This window comes from Chrysochloris asiatica, unplaced genomic scaffold, assembly GCF_000296735.1.
Source record: "Chrysochloris asiatica unplaced genomic scaffold, ChrAsi1.0 scaffold00049, whole genome shotgun sequence".
Classification (NCBI taxonomy): Eukaryota; Metazoa; Chordata; class Mammalia; order Afrosoricida; family Chrysochloridae; genus Chrysochloris; species Chrysochloris asiatica.
Window position 1 is genome coordinate 11,055,566 of NW_006408567.1, and position 19,671 is coordinate 11,075,236.

The 19,671-nt window shown below is 37.6% G+C and overlaps 3 protein-coding genes across 3 annotated transcripts in view; 1 reads left to right on the top strand and 2 right to left on the bottom strand.

The window, feature by feature from the left end:
* The window catches only part of SON (SON DNA binding protein), a 31,698-nt gene extending 31,220 nt beyond the window's left edge, over window positions 1-478 (top strand). Inside the window, exon 15 of the mRNA XM_006862544.1 lies at window positions 419-478. Coding sequence (XP_006862606.1) covers window positions 419-478 — 60 coding nt within the window. The remainder of the gene's footprint in view (window positions 1-418) is intronic.
* Window positions 479-2,276: 1,798 nt separating this feature from the next.
* On the bottom strand, window positions 2,277-12,244 carry DONSON (downstream neighbor of SON). The gene is made up of 10 exons (XM_006862546.1): window positions 11,933-12,244; window positions 11,116-11,175; window positions 8,747-8,950; window positions 7,571-7,749; window positions 5,878-6,056; window positions 5,196-5,274; window positions 4,974-5,078; window positions 4,336-4,534; window positions 3,415-3,627; window positions 2,277-2,414 (listed from the first exon to the last, which is right to left on the bottom strand). Exons 1-10 carry the CDS (start codon window positions 12,242-12,244, stop codon window positions 2,277-2,279), a joined length of 1,668 nt encoding a protein of 555 aa, XP_006862608.1.
* Window positions 12,245-13,317: 1,073 nt separating this feature from the next.
* Window positions 13,318-19,671, bottom strand: part of CRYZL1 (crystallin, zeta (quinone reductase)-like 1) — a 40,466-nt gene continuing 34,112 nt past the window's right edge. The window contains exons 8-12 of the mRNA XM_006862547.1: window positions 18,809-18,907; window positions 17,390-17,511; window positions 16,520-16,625; window positions 13,910-13,955; window positions 13,318-13,417 (exon numbers count right to left, since the gene is read on the bottom strand). Of these exons, the coding sequence (XP_006862609.1) occupies window positions 13,318-13,417; window positions 13,910-13,955; window positions 16,520-16,625; window positions 17,390-17,511; window positions 18,809-18,907 (473 nt within the window). The remainder of the gene's footprint in view (window positions 13,418-13,909; window positions 13,956-16,519; window positions 16,626-17,389; window positions 17,512-18,808; window positions 18,908-19,671) is intronic.

The following is a 19,671-nucleotide window of genomic DNA, read 5'->3' on the forward strand; positions in this document are numbered from 1 at the left end:
TGCATATATGCGGGGGCTTCAAAAAAGTTCATGGAAATTTAAAATTATCCTTTAATTTCATTTTTCAATGAACTTGTATGGGTGGAATTTAAATTAACATTAGAAGTACATTAACATGAATTGTAGCTATTTTGGGAAAAATATGGGTAAAATCTGATGAGTAATTTTACTGTTGATATTAATGAAACATGGGAAATGGATTTAATATTTTTATCAGAATTTTTTTTTTTATTTGGAGACATGCTCTTAATTTGCAATCCCTTTCTCCATGTGATTTGCCTCTTCTGGGTTGAGATTAATTTGATTTACATAGCATGGGTTTTAGAGTTGTTAATTTTTCTAGCATTTAGTGAAAAAATACAAAGCTAATAGATATTAAAGTTTGATGCTGTTCTTATTGTATGTTTTTCTTGAATAGGTATTGAGAAATGGAAGCCCTTACCAGCCCAATTGTATGTTTTTCTTGAATAGGTATTGATAAATGGAAGCGCTTACCAGCCCAGCTTTGCCAGCCCTAATAAGAAGCATGCTAAAGCCACAGCAGCTACTGTGGTTCTTCAAGCAATGGGCCTTGTACCAAAGGACCTCATGGCTAATGCCACTTGCTTCAGGAGTGCCTCACGTAGATAGATTGAGGTTTTATATTAATCATTTCAGATTTTACTCTGCATCAAAATGTATTTCCTCCTTAATGTTGTAAATATTTGGCAATTGAAGAAGACATTGTGTAAAAAGCAATCTGTACAAACATCTCCAGGCTTTGATTTTTGTACCATGGAAATTGTATTTAACCATACAGGGTTTTGGTATGTTTATATTGTTTACCTTAGTGATGTATTTGTTTAAGTGGCTAACATCCAAACGATTGTTTGAAGGCATCAGTAATCTTCAGTGTGGAATGTTAAATAACGCTTTTATACTGTATTTTGTACTACGCTGTAACTCCCCTTCCTTATGGCTAGGCTGCTGTAACACTTGCCTGTAATCAGTGAAGGGCTGTGCACCTTGTACTATTTCACAATGGGTTCTGCTGGACAGATACTGGGCCAGTGTTATTGAGGTAATCAAGCAAGATCTGTTCCACAGGGCTAATGCCACCACCTCCCCTTAAAGTTTTGTAGAGGTTATAAAGCAAAGTGGTATGTTGTGTGATGATAAGCACTATGTCCTGCGTTCCTGTAAAGCCACTTGGGCCATGAGGGAGTAAAAATGAAGTCTGACTAGAATTCTGCAGAAGCCAAGTAAATTTAGTATGGCATTGAGTTGTGATAATAGTTTTACTTTGATGTGCATTTTGAATTTCAGCTACACCTAGGTAGATTTAAAATGATAATTAAAATGCTGTAACCAACTTATCTAATAAAATCGGCACCCAGCCACTATTTTGTTGACCATGAGAAAGTTCATGTTAATTTTTAGGGTCTGATAGACTATTTCATGTGTATTACCGTGGTATTCATATGCTATGTCTCTAAACTTTATTTTCAAAAGCTTAAGGCCCAAATACAAACTTCTCTGGAATAAATGTGGTGTTTTATTTTCTGGACTCTAAAATGAATACATACTTCTTCAAATACTGTATCTTTTCCCAATGCCTTTGATTTCTAAGCAGTTTTATTTAAGAAATTTTGAATTACACAAATAAGTCTATACAAGCACATGAAGTACTACTTTACCAACTGTCAAGCTGAGCCAACTTTACAACTATTAATTTCTCTAGTGGAATATAAAACCTCTGGATTAACAAGCACTGAAAAAAAATAATAAATATATTAGAAAAAAAATGTTTTAAATCAGGGAGGAAGCTAAAGTAGAAGCTCAATAACCAGCCTAATAGATGTTTTTTTATCTTATAAAATATAAAATAGTCTATAAAATAGTCTTCAGTAATGTATTTTTGCCTAGATGCCATTGGTCATAATACCATGAGATAATTGCTCAACCACCATAATTCATCATTTATAAGAAAACACGATTCAGTTTTTTACTTTGTTTATAACTAGAGTTTAAGGATCTAGAATTTTCATATTAGAGGTAGTTTATTAAATTTTTGAGTCATATTTAAATAGCTGATCTGAAAATAGTAAATGTCTTCAGAACAGTTCTGCTCAGTGCATGCATTAAAAATTAATATAAAAGTCTGTTTACAAACATTTGAATATTCTGCTATATATATATATTCCTTTCTTTGAAATTTAAAGCCATTCTTTAAAAAAATCTTGAATTTCCTTGTTAGGTTTTTTTCTCTCAATTTCCATTTAGGCTTACTTTGGTGTTCATGATTTCCAATTATAAATGTAGTCATTCATTTCCATATGTCGTATGGATGACTTTCCCAGTAATGGTATTTGAATAAGTTGGTCCACAGTTTTAGGATGCAACCCACAGTTGGCAAGCTCCTTATGAATAGTTTCCTGTGGAGACGAGACATCCAAGGCAGTATTATAAAGTACTTGGTAATTACTTGGAGGACATTTTGGATTCATGATTACAAACATGGGCAATTTGGGAATCCTGGTGTGGTGGTGTAGGATAAGCACTGGAATGCTAACAACTAAGTCGGCAGTTCAAGCCCACCAGCAGCTGCTCAGAAAACCACCCTATACAAGGTCACTAAGAGTTGTAACAGACTTGATGGCACTTAATAAGGGCAATTCAAAGGAACCTGAATTGCACACTGAGTGTTCAGCTTCTAACCAAAAGGTTGGCTTGAAGCTACCTGTGGCTCAATGAGTAGAGACCTTAGTGGATCTGCTCCCATAAAGATGACAGCCTGGTGAATGGTTGGTAAGTAGAAATACCCTGGATGGCATGTAAGGGCAACTCATCATAGCAGAGGTTGATACCAAGAATTATTAGTGGCAGAATCCTAAAATACTTGCCTATTTTTACAAATCTGGCAAGCTGATGATAAGTATGAAGCAACTTATAAGGTCTTAATTCTTTATTGTTGTGCCATTAAGTTGGTGCTGACCCACAGCGACCCTGTATAGGGTTTCTGAGGAGCAGCTGGTGAGCTCGAACTGCTGATCTTGCGATTCAAACTGACTTTGTAGCCCAGTGCATTAACCCACAGCACCACACCAGATAAAATTAAAGGCAAATATGGCTAAGTAAATAATCCATATCAAAGTGTTTCTGACTTAAATGACTTTAATTCCCCATAAACTTTACCAGCCCTCAAAGCAAGCCTGTACAAGATTTCCAAGGAAGGGTTGATGGGTATAAACTGTCGATCTTGTAGTTAACAGTTCAGGGCTTATCCTATTAAAACTAACTTCTCTACTTTGATAACTTGAAACAAGGCTGGTTCCCTCATTAATTTTAAGCTCTATTTTTCCCCAGCCTGTTTTCAGTAAACTCGATTATAACTGTTTAAATAAATCCTCTAATTGTTTAAAGTTATGTACTTACTTTATCTAGTACTTTATCCACTGATGGGCAGATATTAAATACAGCAGTTGGCTCGTGTGTATACAGTCCTGCTGAAAAAGACCCATCCTGTGAAGACTGGAGTAGCATGATCATACAATGTAGAGAATGAGGCATGACAGGACCTGAAATCTCCAAACTAAATTGATCTCTGTATCCAGAAAGAGTTTGCGTCTTCACGTTTACACTTCGTGCCTTCGTAACATTTTTAAAGAAAGAAAATGATCACCATCTCTCAAGATAACAGTGCTTTTGTGCCCTAAGTAAAATCGTTTACAATAAATTTTCATTTGAAACTCCTCTTTGATATACAGGGACAAACGCAGCTCCTAACATAACAAAACAGTCTGCTATATAAACAAGTTCTCAAAACCTCCAATATCCTCTAAAACATCTGTTTAAAGAATATAATTTTTTTTTTCCATATAGTACTGATTTAGTAATGTACTTTCACAGTGCAGAATATTGGCCGAATGAGTAAATAATTCTATTACTATTTAGAACACATGGTATATGGTACTTAGTACTACATGCATACTTTTTCAAATGTACTCAATTCTTTTGACCTATCCATAATCCAGTTTTAAGATCTATGTACCATTCTTAAGCTTTTATTGGTATACTTAAAATGACACAAAATAAGATTAAGCTGTTTCATTAAAAGGTAAAATGAAAATACCAATTATGTTGCCAATTACATTTACTTGATAAAACTTATTTTCATGTGAACCCTGATAAGTCTATTTACATCAAGGAAATTTTGAAGAGTACAAAATAAACATGCATCAAAATGCTAAAAGGAGTTAGCAATTTTGAATTTGTTCTTCAAAAAGGGAAAGTATTCCTTAAAAAGTCAGGTTATGGGGATTAGTATAGAAATTCTTCCCCATCCCATTCCATTACCTTAAGCATTTGCATTGTGGCCCCTCTAAATGCTACAGGGGATAACAGGGTTGGTGGAAGTCCTGCCTGTGGACCGGAGGTGGCAACTAAACTCTTACAGTTGATCAAAAAATTGAGTAATGTAAAGGTGTTGATTCCTTTCACCAATACAACAGACTCAGGCCTGTGATCCATTAGTACTTCATGTTTCTCTTTACGCCTAAAGATGACAATCAAGGAAATTGCAAATCCAAATTACCTTGATTCTGAATGAACTGGATCTCATTTTGTTAATTATAAAAAGGAAATGTATTGCTGCTCGTTAACTGCAATGACTAACCGTGTAAGGCAGTTTTAGATCAAAATGATTTATCTCTGACCATCTGAATATGTTAGAAATTGAGTTAACAAAGACTAATTCCTTTCCCTGATTAAAAAAGTGTTCTGTCCCATTACAAAACTTACTAAAAATGGAATGTTTCACTTTAAAAAATAATAGCTTAATAATGGCTGTTTATTGGTACATACCTATAGTTTGTTATTTAATGTCATGATAGAAAATTAGTTTTAATACGATTTTAAGATTATAGTCATATAAGACACACTGAATGGTAAATTGTTCTGGCACATGATTCAGGTAACAGTAACTGAAAGGATACAGCTTGATAGAGAGTATGTCTGGCTTTTTAATTTTATCTTGCACACCCATCTCCTCCAGCCAGGAAAAACTTTCCTCTTCATCCTCATCACTGACTGCTTGCTCCCTAGGAAATTGTAACAGTTAGCTAGGTTCCCGTTTCACAAGGCTGTTACCACTACAAAATCACTTCACTCAATCTGTAAGTCACTGGGTGATGCAAAATGTTATTTTAATGACATACTCCTCATGTCCTGAGCTTGTTCCAGATGCTTTCTTCGTATGGACAGTTTCTTTTATTAAAGGCAGAGAAAATTCAATACCTATATTAGAAAAAAGACAATGGTCCTGAGTTTTCTTTTATAAAGTCTGAAAATATTTAACAAGTGCCTTCTACTTTTAGAGAGTACAAAAGTGAAAATGCCAAGTTTTTACAACTGATTTAAGGGCAATAGCTTTCCAAATTTTCTTGACAGCTGCCCATAAAATACAAGCATACATCCACACACATCTCACTGAAACAACATACTCAGGAAATAATACCTATACTCACTCTATGTAATAGTCTCATAAACTAATTTGAATCCATTTCATTTAAAAAAAAATAAGGGCTGCTTGGGTCCAGTAAAATGATTTCATGCTCCACTAATGAATCAAAACCATAGAAAATCATATAAAGTTAATATTCTGTATTATAAATGTGACTCCATCCCAATATGTGTTTTACTTGAGAGAGCAGAGAAAGAACACTTCTAAAACTATGGGTAAGTAAACAACTAAATTACTGCTGAAATAAAATCAGACTGTATGAAATGAGATTTTTCTTAATATTGGTAACTCAGTTGATAAAAGACAATTTAAATTTTAAAGAAATCTTGTTTACTATATAAAGTGTTATACTATCAACTTTAAATCTATACTTTTACCTTCATTTCTCATAGATTCTCTTAAACCTCTAGTTGTGGGAGATAAGATAGCTGTGATGACATCACTTCCTGCAAATCCTGTTGCCCGAAACAGGACAGTAAACTGATAGGTACAAACGTAGAAATAAGGGCAAACCTTTGTTTTCAGCAGATTATATAGAGAAGTAAAGCTCACAGACCTATGAAGCAAAAAACTTTCAATTAGATGTTATTAAACATTTAATGCAATACCTAGCTCAAAACACAGCACAAAAATTACAGATACTAGTTAGGATTGCTGGGGCTACATTCAACTTGTGGCTTCAAGCTCTGAGATTGGTAATGGGGACTGACTAGTGATTTCTAACAAATAGTGTTTACCACTTGAATATGAACCAGTTTTTCAAGTAAGTTTATTTTAAATAGAATGAAAGTTAACAAGAGATCATCAGTCCCACATTCAATAAATCATACACTTTGTAGCATTACCATGATTGTAAACTGTACTCGCTCTACATGTTCACTTTAACTTTTGCACTCCTCCGTGTTTTCTGCTACTTTCATCTTTGCTCTGTCAACCTCCCTTTTGTTCTATATTGCCTTTCTCGTTACCCAAGTTAACATGTCTATTCCTTTACACAAGGAGCCCTAGCAATGCAGTGGATTACAAACTGGACTGCTAACTGCAAGGTCAGTAGTTCTAACCTACTAGTTGCTCCTCAGGAGAAAGATGAGGCTTTCTGCTCCTATTAAGATTTACAGCCTCAGATATCCTATACAGGTACACCACTACTCCTCTATACAATGAGTAATTTCCCCTTCCCTCCCACCCCTAGTAGCCATCATAGAATTGTTTTTTTTAGCAAGAAAACACATTTTAACTTTTTACAAAAATGACCTTATATAATTTATGCTTTAGCAATTTCATTCAGCCATTAAAATGCCCTCCAGATGAACCGTTTTTTTTCAAAAAACAAACCACAACTTAGTTGTTGACTATTTCTGACAATTGAAGCAGTCATTGACATGAACTAGCATTAAAGATTTATGTCCGTGGGTATATACTACATACTTATATATACACTTCACTACTGAATAATGGGTGGATTTAGAAAACATAAGCAGGTTGATGGTGCTAAGTGCTGTTGAGTTCCGACTCTCAGCAACCCTGTATAGGGTTTCTGAGGAGTGGCTGGTGAGTTTGTACCACTGACCTTGCGGTTCAGTGCTTATCCTACAATGCTAAATAGTTGGCAATTCACATTTTCAGATGAAACAGTTTAGAAAGTCGAAGACCCTTATATCATTATGCATTTTACATGGTAAATACAATAGAGACTACTGCAAAAATAAAGGTTCTTGGGTAATACAAACATTTTGGCTTTAGCTAATAAACTCAAAGGAGTCCTGGTGTGGCACTGTGGGTCAGAAGTTCAAACTCACTCACCAGCCACTCCTTGGAAACCCTATACAGGGTCGCTATGAGTTGGAACCGACTCAATGGCACTTAACAACAATAACCCAAAGGTTAAAGATCTGGACTCATTCAGTAGTCCCAAAGAAGAAAGGCCTGGTGATTTGCTTTCTGTAACCAAGAAAGCCCTATGGAACAGTTCTAGTCTGTCACCATACATGGGCTGGTAATGTGCCAAATTTACTAGACAGCAATAGCTTTTCATTAGTACACTGTACAACTACTTTTTATTAATCTTACCAGTCGCTCATTAAAGTGTGTTGCAGGGTTTCATCATTTGACCAAGGGCTTGTCTTTCCAGCCATTTTTCTATCTGCTCCAATACGAGGGAACAGTGGCAGCCAAGGTAATGAAGGGTGGAGCCAATAGATGAGGCTCTGCTGGAAGGCACAGCGGAGCTCAGTGGAGAGTCTGGGATCCTGGAACATTGGACATTTGGGTATTTTTTTTTGTCCCCTTAGACATAAAACTTCATCAGCAAGACACTGCATATACCAAGCACTTAATCTAAGAATCTCTACTATTACCTATAGAACAGTGTCAATAACTTTTATAGGGCCTAAAATGTAGTTTTTCCTTGTTTAAGAAAAACCTTTCTTGCTGCAGTGACAGTCTGTTAAACAGTATACCAGAAGCACTTAAACCTAGATGGGAAATATGTCCCACCTCTAATATTCTTGAGAACACTGGCTATTATTTTATCATAGAAGTAGGTTGAGTATGTAGGTGTTATTATTATAGTCAACTGCTCCTATAACACTGTTTCAAAAGTATACAGTAGAAACTGATTATGCCAATCACCAATCATCTTGACCTATTCACTGGGACATATGTACCAGTGCCTCCTTTAGGTACTCCCTCTTAGCCTACCTAGCTTGAGTGCTGAAATGTTTATGAGTAATGAAATGACTTTTTTCTAAAACCATCGCAGAACTCAGTAATTTAACTAAATGTATAATAAACCATCTACCCAGGTAGCAAGAACCAGCACAAAAACCACAACTCTATAGAAGAAAATTAGAAAACCAATCTACTGGCTTCATAATCTTATGTAACTGCTTTTCTTCCTTTTTTCCCCCTTGTATTTTCTTGTTCAAAAGACCTTAGCAAAGAATGGTTTGGTTTAAATAATCCCTACCTACAATCTTTGTTAATTCTTAGTACATATTTAAAAATATAATGGTCAGTTGCTATACTTGACAAAAAAAAAACCCCCACAACTTGGTGGGGGAGCACAATTTTGGAAATATAAAAATTTCGAAATCTTTGTGTCTTTAAATGTCTGAAGAAAAACAATAGTGGAAAGAAAAATCATTACCCCACTACCAAGACTAAAAGAGTGATTATATTGCAGAGGAGCACATTTTTATATTTAATATGGTCCTTTAAAACATAGCTATTTTATTTCAGGATTACCTGTATCCTCTGAGGTAAGGTAACTTCTGTTGCCCTACAGTGCTGGACAAGACCTTGAGCCTCTTCATGTGCTTTCAGATGATCTGCCCAGGTAAAGGGTTGAGAAGAGGTGAAAAGGAGTCTTGTTTTAATACTCCAGTCCACAGGTAACTCAGTACCATCTGAGGATGGAATATCAGTTTCGGAGAAAGATACAGATGGAGTCTTTCAGAAAACAAAGAACACAAAAATTAGCAAAGTTTTGAAAAAACTTCAACCACGATCACTGAAATGTTAAAATATAAACATATAGTACAGAAACTTGAAAACACATGACATGCTATGAAAAAGTTTGGAAGGAGCCACTGTCAACTGCTCACTGTGGTTACCTCTGGGAAGACAGGATGGGTTATTGTTGCTTGGCTGTGGTGGTGGTGGAAGGTCAGATTTAACTTTTTAGTTTATATAAGTATTGTTTTACTGTATAATGAGGCAAGTAAAATGGAGCGTCAAAGTTTGTAGGAAAACTCCTTTCTAAATTGCCACATACTTTTTGAAGACATCTCCTATTGATTTTTGGGTATGCTGGTGGTGCAACAGAATAAGTACTGGGTTGCTACCCATAGAGTTGGTGGTTAAAGTACACCTGCCGCTCAGTAGGATAAAGACAAGGCTTTGTGTTCCCATGAAGATTTACATGGAAATTCTATACAGGGTCACTATGTGTCAGACCAACTTGACAGCACAAACATATTTGTACTTTATTAGTACTTCTGTAATTAAAAAAAATTAAAATCTACTACTGCTATCGCTATGGAGCTCTGGTAGCGTAGTGGTTACGAATCGGGCTGCGAACCTTAAGGTCATTGGTTCGAAACTACCAGCCGCTCCGCGGGAGAAAGATGAGGCTTTCTACTCCTGTAAGGATTTATACCCTCGGAAACCCTGTACAGGGTCACTATGGGTCGGAACCGACTCGACGGCACTTAACAACAACAACTGCTATCGCTGTCCAAGTATTTTCAAAAGCACCTTGTAAGCCTATGAAGGAGGACTGGTGTGGTGCTGTGGGTTAATGCGCCAGACTGCAAAGCCGTTTGAACTACAAGGTCGGTGGTTCAAGCGCACCCACTGTTCCTTGGAAATGCTATACAGGATTACTATGGGTCAGAACTGACTTGACTGTACTTAACAACAAGAAGAAGCCTATGAAGCCATAGCAAATCTGTTCCTAGTTAACATAGATAAGGCTCTTGGAGACTGTCTTTAAGAAACATTTCTTGACCTCAAAAGTCCTCCTCAGTCTGTTTCTTTCTCTCAATATTCACATTTAAAGGATTCTTTTAAATGACATTACAAAACACAGGATCAGGAACTATTTCCAAAACATGCTGAAGAAGGCCAAAATGTTTGTACTATACAATATATATATATATCTAACAGTGAGACACTGATACTATCCACATGTCAAGCTATCATAATAGATGTATTTGCACAACAGAATCTAGAGGGTGCTGTGTAAGAGGCATGGTGGTCAGTATAGTGAGGTTCAGTCTATTCAACAATGTGAGGAGGTGACTTGGGAATCTGGATTGAAGGCTTGATGAAGGACTAAATTCCAAAAGAAACTAGTTCCAGGAGAGGAGCTAAATCTGAGAGATGAGGTAGAGGAGTCACCACCCAAGAAAGAAGAGTGCTAAAAACTTACAGGAAGAAGGTAAACGCCCCATGTACTACGCCTGTTTGAATGTTGGTTGCCATCATAACATTAAGACATCATACTAAGTCCCTGATCTTGGCTGAAGCCGTCTTTTGACCCCAGGCAAATGTGCTGCAAAAATCTCTTATAAAAACTGTAAAACACAAGATGCCACTTTCATGATTACAGTGTGCCTGACTCAGTAAGAAAAAGGAAGGCAGAAGAATTGACACATTAGAATTGTGGTGGAGTATATCACAGTGTTGCCAGAGTTAATGAACAAATCTGTCTTACAAGTTAAGTGCCATTGAGCGGTTGATGAGCTTGAACAGGTAACCCTTGTGGTGCTAAGTGACATTGCAATCCAGCGCCAGAATATTCCTTGAAAATGAGGAATGATGAGACTTTGTCTCTCTTACTTTGGACATGTCTTCAGGAGAGACGAATCACTGAAGAAGAACATCATGCTTAATAAAGTAGGGTATGTCAGTGAAAAAGAGGAAGACAGTGGCTGCAACAAGTGTTGACATACAGAAGTGTTTGTGAGGACAGCACAGGACTTCATTCTTATATACATGGGGTTTGAAGCTGATCTGAAGCCACCTAACAACAGAGATGATTATTTTCTCAGGGCTCTCTGGGAAACTTTTACATGATAAAGTACATTCTAATGGTGTTTTTAAAGTTTTACCTTAGACAATTCAGTAGTGGTTGGTGGTTCAGAAAACTTTTCTTCCCATAGCAAACCATTCTGATTAATCTGAGGTTAAAAACAAAATAACACTTAAATGACAAAGTTTGCTTAAGATGTACACAGCCTGGTACGCAAGTTTCTCAATAAAAGCTCTTGAGTCCATATGCTCCCAAATCAGTATCTCAGAATTTCCCCTTCAGTTTTGCGTCTAAACTATCAAAACTGAGAAAGAAGACCTGTGGTTTCATGCATCTACTAACTGATGTTTGTATAAACAACGAATCAAAAGACACAAAAGGCTTTGGGAGTAGACAAAGCTCTGGTAAATTCTAAGTCTACGACTCAACATTCCTCTGTCTCAAATTAATTTTCAGTGTGCGCGAAGAGGGAAGCATGGGACCTCCTTAGAAAGTCGTTGATCTGTGCAATCAACTGGGTCCAGACTCATAGCAACCCAGTTTAGGGTTTCGGAGGCACATTTGGTGGGTTTGAACCGCTGACCTTGCGACTACCAGTTCAGTATTTAACCTACAGTGTAGGGACTTTTATTAAACAGCTGCCTTCCAGGACTGGCTGCTCCGTGTCTGTCTAGAACTCCCTTCTAGCGTTGGTACCCCGTTAAGACGGTTGCTGCCCAGCCTCATCACAACCAAGCTCCGAGGACCACACTGGGCACATCCCGCAGCTACCACCTGCCCGCGGGCGCCTTCGCACCTCTTTCACCGTCCAGGAGCAGACGCTCCCGGCAAAGTTCACTTCAATCTTCGCGCACACTTCCTATCGGATTCTCAGACTGGGTCGACCCAGGGAATACCGTTGGCCACGAAGCACTCACCGGGTTCAGTGTTTCCAGCTGTTCGCTGGGCGGCGCGTCGGGAGTTTCGGGGGCGGCCAGCGGCCTGTTATCTAGGCGGGCGAAGGGATTTCTCCGGGTCGGGGTCCCGTTGCCTCTGCTCGTCGAAGCCGGGAAGGGTCGGAGGTGCAGGCCGGCTGCCAGCGCAGCGCGACGCGGCTCAGGATTCGGGGAAGTGGCGGTCCCGTGACTCCGAACCCTTTTCCTGCGGAGCCGTAGTGTTTCAGGCGGCTTCTTGAAACTGGGCGAGTAGCCAGGTACAGAGAGAGCCATAACGCTAGTAGCTGGTCGCCCAGGCGCACTCTTCCCGCGCGCGCGCGCCAGCCCCACCCACGATAAGCTAGACACTGAGCGCTGGGCATGCGCCTTATGCGTCCCCAGGGCCCCGCCTTCAACGTAAAGGCACGGCAAGCATGCGCCCTTAAGCCAACCCCGTTTCGGGCTGCGTTGTGCCGGGCCGCTACCTCAGCCCAACAAGTGGTGCTCGAAGACCGTTTTTAGGGTCGCGCCCCCAGACTGCAGTACAGCTAGAGAGCAACCAATCCAGGGAACTGAAATGACTTAGGTACACAGCAAGGAAGTAATCCGCCCGTGGCATGGTGCCTAGATGAAAAACATCTGACTCAAGCTGCGGTGATTGGCGACGGCGGCTCCAAGATGAGGTTCCAGGGGCCAGTCCCTAACCACAATCCCCTCCCACCCCCTCTCCAGTTCACAAATGGAGAACTTTGTAGGAAACAGGAATCTAAACGCTAGCCCATCGCTCTCTCTCAACCCACCCCCTCCTAATGGCCGCCTCGCACGCCCTGTGGCTGTTGCCACTGTCGAATTTTTTATCTTGTTTGGTCCCAGGGATCCCTGGAGTGAATATTTGAAACCAAAACTTGAAGTGCTTATGGACTAGGCTACATCCTTTGGGACTTGAAAAGACACTCAAATGGTTAAATTACAACAGCAAAGGTTTGTTAGGATGGATGATGTTCAGAATGGAGTTGGTAACAAAAGAAATGACGTTATTTTGACAGCAAAGAACTGAAAATCCAGTTTTATAAATAGAGTGGTGTGGCTTCTGCTGAATGCAGTTTTCTTCCTGGTAAAAAAGTTTTATAGCGTAGGTATAATGTACAGAGAAAAAATGGTTTTCAGAATATTCCCTTCAGGTGTTAGAGAATTATTTCGACCATTTACACAATAATCTACTCAAATGTATTCATGTAACACAGCATCTTAATCTTACTTAGCAGGAGAACATAATTTTTTTTTTTTTTCCTGAACACTTTACAAGGAAACTTTGCCTTCATATACTGGAGTATGTTCATCCAACTGAGGTCTGAGGAAGAATTAAATTAAAATTGAACAACTTGCTTTTTTCTTCCTTGGTTTTTTTGAATAACTTCCATGGAAACTTTGGCCTCATATAGTGGAATGGATTCATCCAACTGAGGTCTAAAGGAGAATTAAATTAGAAAGGTCAGGTCTAGTTAAAGATTACAACAGGATGGTCACTGACAATTACTATAGCTCAAAATATATTACTTTAAATAATTTAAACAAACGTGTCCATTACTATTTAAAATAAGGGTTTAAACTCTGAAGGGTAAGAATATCTACTTTTGGTAGGTGATAAGCAGATCCAACTTTTTTTTTTTTAAAAAACCATATGGTACTTTTTTTCCTCTCTTCTCAAGTTGCTTTGGGAGGAATGGCGAGGGAAAGCAAAGGTCCATGTTGGAATGCAGTGGGGAAAACTGTACCAATTCACTTCTAGCTTTGTGAATACTTAGAGCACTTTGAGAAATACTTAAGCTATTTCTCTAAACAAAAAATATATGGTGGCAACAGGGATACCTAGGTGTAAAAATTTAAACAAAAATGGAAATCCCTGCCTTATCTCAATAGAAAAATAAACAAGAACCAAGATTTGTTTACTTTGCATACCTAAAGACACCAGTTGATAACTTCTCCATCACATCTTTTAAGATACGTAGCTGGAAGGATTGTTAAGGTGACAATGTAAAGGAATAGGAATGAACATATTAACAAGCATAACATGCTAGGCAGGTCACTTATGTTGATTTATTTAGTTGCAGGATTTATTTTAGTTTTGCTCACTTCAAAATTCAAATTGTTAACTTACAGAAATTCTTTAAACTGTCAAATTTACCTCTAAATGGGAAATGGAAATGATTTGAGGGGTGGTGGTATGACAGCGCTTAGACTTCTAAAGATAAATGATGACAGAAACAGCCTACCCTGAATAAAGACTGCTGTCATCCTCTGTGCACGGTAAGGAAACAGTGACAGGTGCTTATTCTGCACTATTTGTGGAATTTTAAATTATAAAATTAACACATATGTCTTACTTTGTTGTTGTTGTTAAGTGCCATTGAGTAGGTTCTGACTCATAGGAACCCTGTATAGGGTTTCCAAGGAGCAGCTGGTGAGCTTGAACCACTGACCTTCTGGTTCAAACAGACTTTGCAGTCCAGTGCAGTAACCCACAGTGCCACAACAGGACTCCTATCTTACTTTAGGAGCACATTTATTTACTCAACTGGTTGCTAATAGGCACAAAATTTGTGTGCAAAACAAGTTTATGAATCACCAAGAGAATCAGAAACTTAATCATTAAGCTTTATATATTATTTTAATACTGGGATTGAGAGTGTATATAATTGCTGTAAAGACGAGAATTCTTGATGGCATGTAATAACATTTTGGAAGGAGATCTCTATGTGAAGTCACATGCAGCACCAGCCTCATGTCCAATTCAAGGGGTCTACACAGGTGGGGATCAAAGCTGGCTTCAGGACTTCAGAAAATAAGATAACAGGAAATGATCAATACTAAAATATGTCACCGTTGGGATGATTCTGACTCATAGAGACCTTAGAAGACACAGTAGAACTTCCCCATAGGGTTTCAAAGGAGCTCTGGCAGCATAGTGGTTACAAACTGGGCTGCTAACTTTAAGGCTGGCAGTTCGAAACTACCAGCCATTCCATGGGAGAAAGATGAGGCTTTCTGCTCCTGTACAGGGTCTCTATGAGTCACAACTGGCTCCACGGTACTTAACAACAACAACAATCTTTATAGAAACAGACTGTCACATCTTTCTCCCATGGAGTGGCTGGTGGATTTGAGATAGCAACCTTTCAGTAACAGAAAGGTTAGGTTTAACCATTTATGCACATCCTGCAAATTCTTTCTATTCCTATTAATGTAGTTGCCCTCAGTGTATGTGTGTGGGTATATGGCACATTTCTTTGAAACCTGAATTCATTTCATGTTAACATATTTCAACACAGTCCATGGATTCATCAATGAAGTTAAGATCACTGTCTCAAGAAAGTGGGCAAGAGGTGACGCTGCGTGAATTAATGAACAGACCAACCAGCCAGCCTAACTTTTGACATGTTAAAATTCAAAATATGAATATTACTTTTAATTGGTGTCCCTACTGTTAATATCCCATGATATTTATCATTACAATGCTATTGGAGGTTTAGGCTGTTCAAAATAAAATGAATTCTTACAGTGAGTTGATAATGATCATTTTCCAAATTTAATAATTAGAAAATTTAATGTTCAACTCATATATTCCCTACATTAAGAGTATGCTCTGATTTGAAATCTCTTTAAAACTTAACACCTGTAGAATAGTAATTAAATCTTAGTATTTAAAAAATTTGGATTGTCTGTCATTGCACCTTCTGTGCTGCTGGTCTTTATACAAAGCACACAAATGTAATTACATGCATATAATAAAGTAAGAGGCTTAGTGGCGAAAACATAAGGATACACAAGTCTCTTTGTGTACACATATACTCTACTAAGTAACAACTTACTTTTGTCCAATATCTTAAAGATTTTGCCAAGTGAAGCTGCCTTTAAAATGGTAATACCAGAAATACAGAGTTTATTCTTAAGTTGACTACTCTCTAAAAAAGTATTAAACTTTTCCTCATGGAATTGCTTTTATATTCTCTCAAGAAAACTTTTCACTACTTTTACCAAAACCAGCATGATTTGCTTAATTCACCAGGTTTATCTCTGAATAACTTGTTTTTAAAAATGAGGTTTCATCCTCATTTGATGAAGATTTCCTACTACTGAGTATGTGTAAAAGTGTCCCATGAACTTTTTAAATTTAGGCAAGTATTCTGAAATATTTTCTGCAATGGCCCTCCAGCTGCTATGTCAGGTTAAAGACAAAACAAACCTTCCATGTAGTTTATGGTTGTATCTCCTATTCACCGAGAAGCCCGATTGCTGGGGTGTGATTCCTATTCTGCCATTTGCTAACTGTGTCCACAAATATGTACTGACTTCTCTATGCCTGTTTTTTCACCTGTAAAATAGGGGTGACAATAGTACTTATATTTCATAGAGTAGTTTCAATGTTAAATGAATTAATACCTACAAAGCACTTAGAACATTGTTTAGCATAGTCAATGAAAGTTAACTACTGTTATTATAAAACAATGATTAGAGTACAAGGTAAATCACAAGCTAGAAACACAAGACACTAAAAAAAAAAAAGGATATAAAGATATTTTCCCTGTTGTACATTTGACAAATTCCATACTTCGTCATTAAGGAAAGATACTGTTGCTCCCTTGAGGAAAAGGCAGTGGCTATCTGGTGGATCCAACTTGGACAGAATGCAGAAAGACAGATCAATCACTGAGAGCTTAACAGCAGAAAATGACTAGAGTCAGAAAAACTTCTATACAAATGATGCCAAATCATCAGCAATCAGCATACAAACTTTAATAACACTATATAAACTACAATGTTTTCTATTTCCTGGTTCAAAATGACAAAATAGCAAGGTGATATATGCAGGGCCAATCTAGTGCCTTGGTGAAGAGGGTGAAGTGATGTAGTAGGATGTGTGTGTGAGAAAGACATTCCTGACATCTTTGTGAGAATACCGGAAAATCAATAAAGAATAGTATATGAGAATTATGGTATTTGTACATCAGCCATGATATATAAATACTTCACTGGATTGCTGTTGAAATTTATAACTTTGAGGGATCACATAAATATACATAGTTAATTCCCATTTGAATGATTAGGAAATTATAATAATGCTATAAAGAAAAATTTTGCTAAGTAAAGTACATGTCAAAAACACTATTACAAAATGTTGAAGTCACTACCTTCCAAACCATTAATTATAACCATTCCAGTTGAAGGAGCTCCTCTGCTAGGCAGTATTTTAACATTTTGTTGGTCAACACTTAGCTTAAAGTAAAAAAGCTATATTTCTTAAAAAAAAAAAATATGGCATTAATTCATGGTTTTTAGTAACTTAACCAGACCTTAACTCAAAAATACTTCGGCATTATTCTTTGCTATTTATTATCCCTCAGGTGTAACAGTAATGCTTTCTACAGTTTCTGATAATACCTGAAGGTTTTCTTCTCTTGTTACCCAATGGCCTCCAACACCTAGCAGTGTGATGATATCATGCTTATGTGGTAGTAGTTGTAATTTTACAGCGGGTTCATCATCTTTACTAAATAATCTCACTTATAAGGGAAGAGTTAAAAAAAAGAGAGAGAGAAAGAGAATATATTGTGTTATAGCATGCACAAAAATTTATTTCTAAAACAAGTTCACTTTACTTTTTAATATGGGAATGAATTCACCTACCTTAAAATATACAATTTGTACTAGCAGTGGTCAGAAAATGTAAGCAAGATTTAGTTTTAAGAAAAGTAACTAAACTCTATTTCCATTTAAAAATCAGGCAAAATAACAACATATAACTGTCTGATAATTAAATCATAACATTGATCGCTTACTACATTGGGAAATGTTGGTTTCAGATGAACGAACTCAGACTCAAGATAGTCCTATCCCATTGCTGCTGAGTTGACTCCAATCCATAGCAATGCTATAAGATAGATTAGAGTGCTACATTGGGTTTCTAAGGTTGTAAATATTTTCAGAAGCAAACTGTCACATCTTTATCCAACCGAGTGGCTGGTGGGTTTGAACCACTGGCTGTTCAATTAGGTTTGACCACTGTGCCACCTGGGATCTTTCAATAGTCATACTTTGACATAATTATGGAAATGCCTACTCGAAAAAAATGGAAAGTCAATGAAGTCTACATTTAATTTCACTGACAAATTTTTTCTCTAGTTTCACATCTTGAAAAATACTCGTTAAAAAGAAAACATACCTGATGGCCAGTACCCACAATGAAAGATACATAAATGAGAGCCCTCTGCAGGCTTGTAAAACTTATTCTTTATGTGCAATACCTAAGTATGTACAGATTAGATGCTAAACAGATACTGGGTCAGCTAAAACAGTTCAAGTAAGGTGAAAATACAACAATATTCTGCATGTTTGCCAGAGACTGCAGAAGCCCACCAGCCAACAGAGGCAGTCACGTACAGCAGAACTGCTTGAATAAGCATCTGGGTGACACCAGAGCTGATGTGCATCATCAGGAGACCACTCAGATCACGTTTGTAGGTTTTATGGAGAGATGCCACTTGTTATTTATACTCCAGTGCTTTACTGAATCAGTATTTCTTTCAAAAGAGCCCCATAAAAGGAGCCTTGCTATAAAATTCAAGATCCATCTCGTTCATCCTATAGTTAAAAGGCAAGCATGTGCTCTCTTCCAGAAACAGTGTATAATGGGAACAAAGTAAAGAAGCTTCTATTTAAACAGACAAGTTTTTAGTAAAAAAATAATAAACCAAACCAAAACACACCACCAACTAATTATTCAACTTAATAATGATTTCCCAGTTTAAGTAAAATTTTCTGAAATTCATCAACTAAAAAAATTACACAGATTATACAAACCTCCAGCATCTAGGACAATATCTACTCCCAGGCCACCTGTTTCTTCCAAACAGCTTTCAGCAACATGGACTTTTCCATTAGATACATCGATCACTCGGGCTGTAAAGGACAGAAAATAAGGTTATGTAACAGGAGTCCTGGTGTGGCACTGTGGGTTAACATATCAGACTGCAAAGCTGCTTGAACTACAAGGTTGGTGGTTCAAGCTCACCAGCTGCTCCTTGGAAACTCTATACAGGGTCGCTATGGGTTGGAATTGACCCGATGACACTTAACAACAAATGTTCTTTGTGTAATCAACACAAAAAAATCAAGGAAAAAGAAGCAAAGCAAATATATATCTGTCCTCTAAAATGGGTTAAGTAGTTCAGACAATGAGTTTAAAGAAGGAAAATAATAACACAAATCACACTTTTTCTGGTTTAACCCAGTATAGTTAAGGATCAATTTAAATGAAGGAACTGGCATTTTCAAATCAGGAGCCCTAGTAACACTGTAAGGAGCTCTGGTAGCGCAGTGGTTATGAATTGGGCTGTGAACCTTAAGGTCTGCAGTTCGAAACTACCAGCTGTTCCGCAGGAGAAAGATGAGGCTTTCTGCTCCCGTAAAGATTTATAGCCTTGGAAACCCTATACAGGGTCGCTGTGAGTCAGTTCCGACTCCACGGCACATAACCACCACCACCACCATTAGCACTATAAGATTAGCACTGGATTGTTAACCACAGACTAGATCGGTCGCTCAAACCCCCAATGGAAGAAGGATGAGACTGTCTACTCCTAAAAAGATTTACTGTCTTAGAAACCCTCTACAGGGTCACTATAAGTTGAACTTGACTTGATGGCAGTGGGGTTTGGGTATAT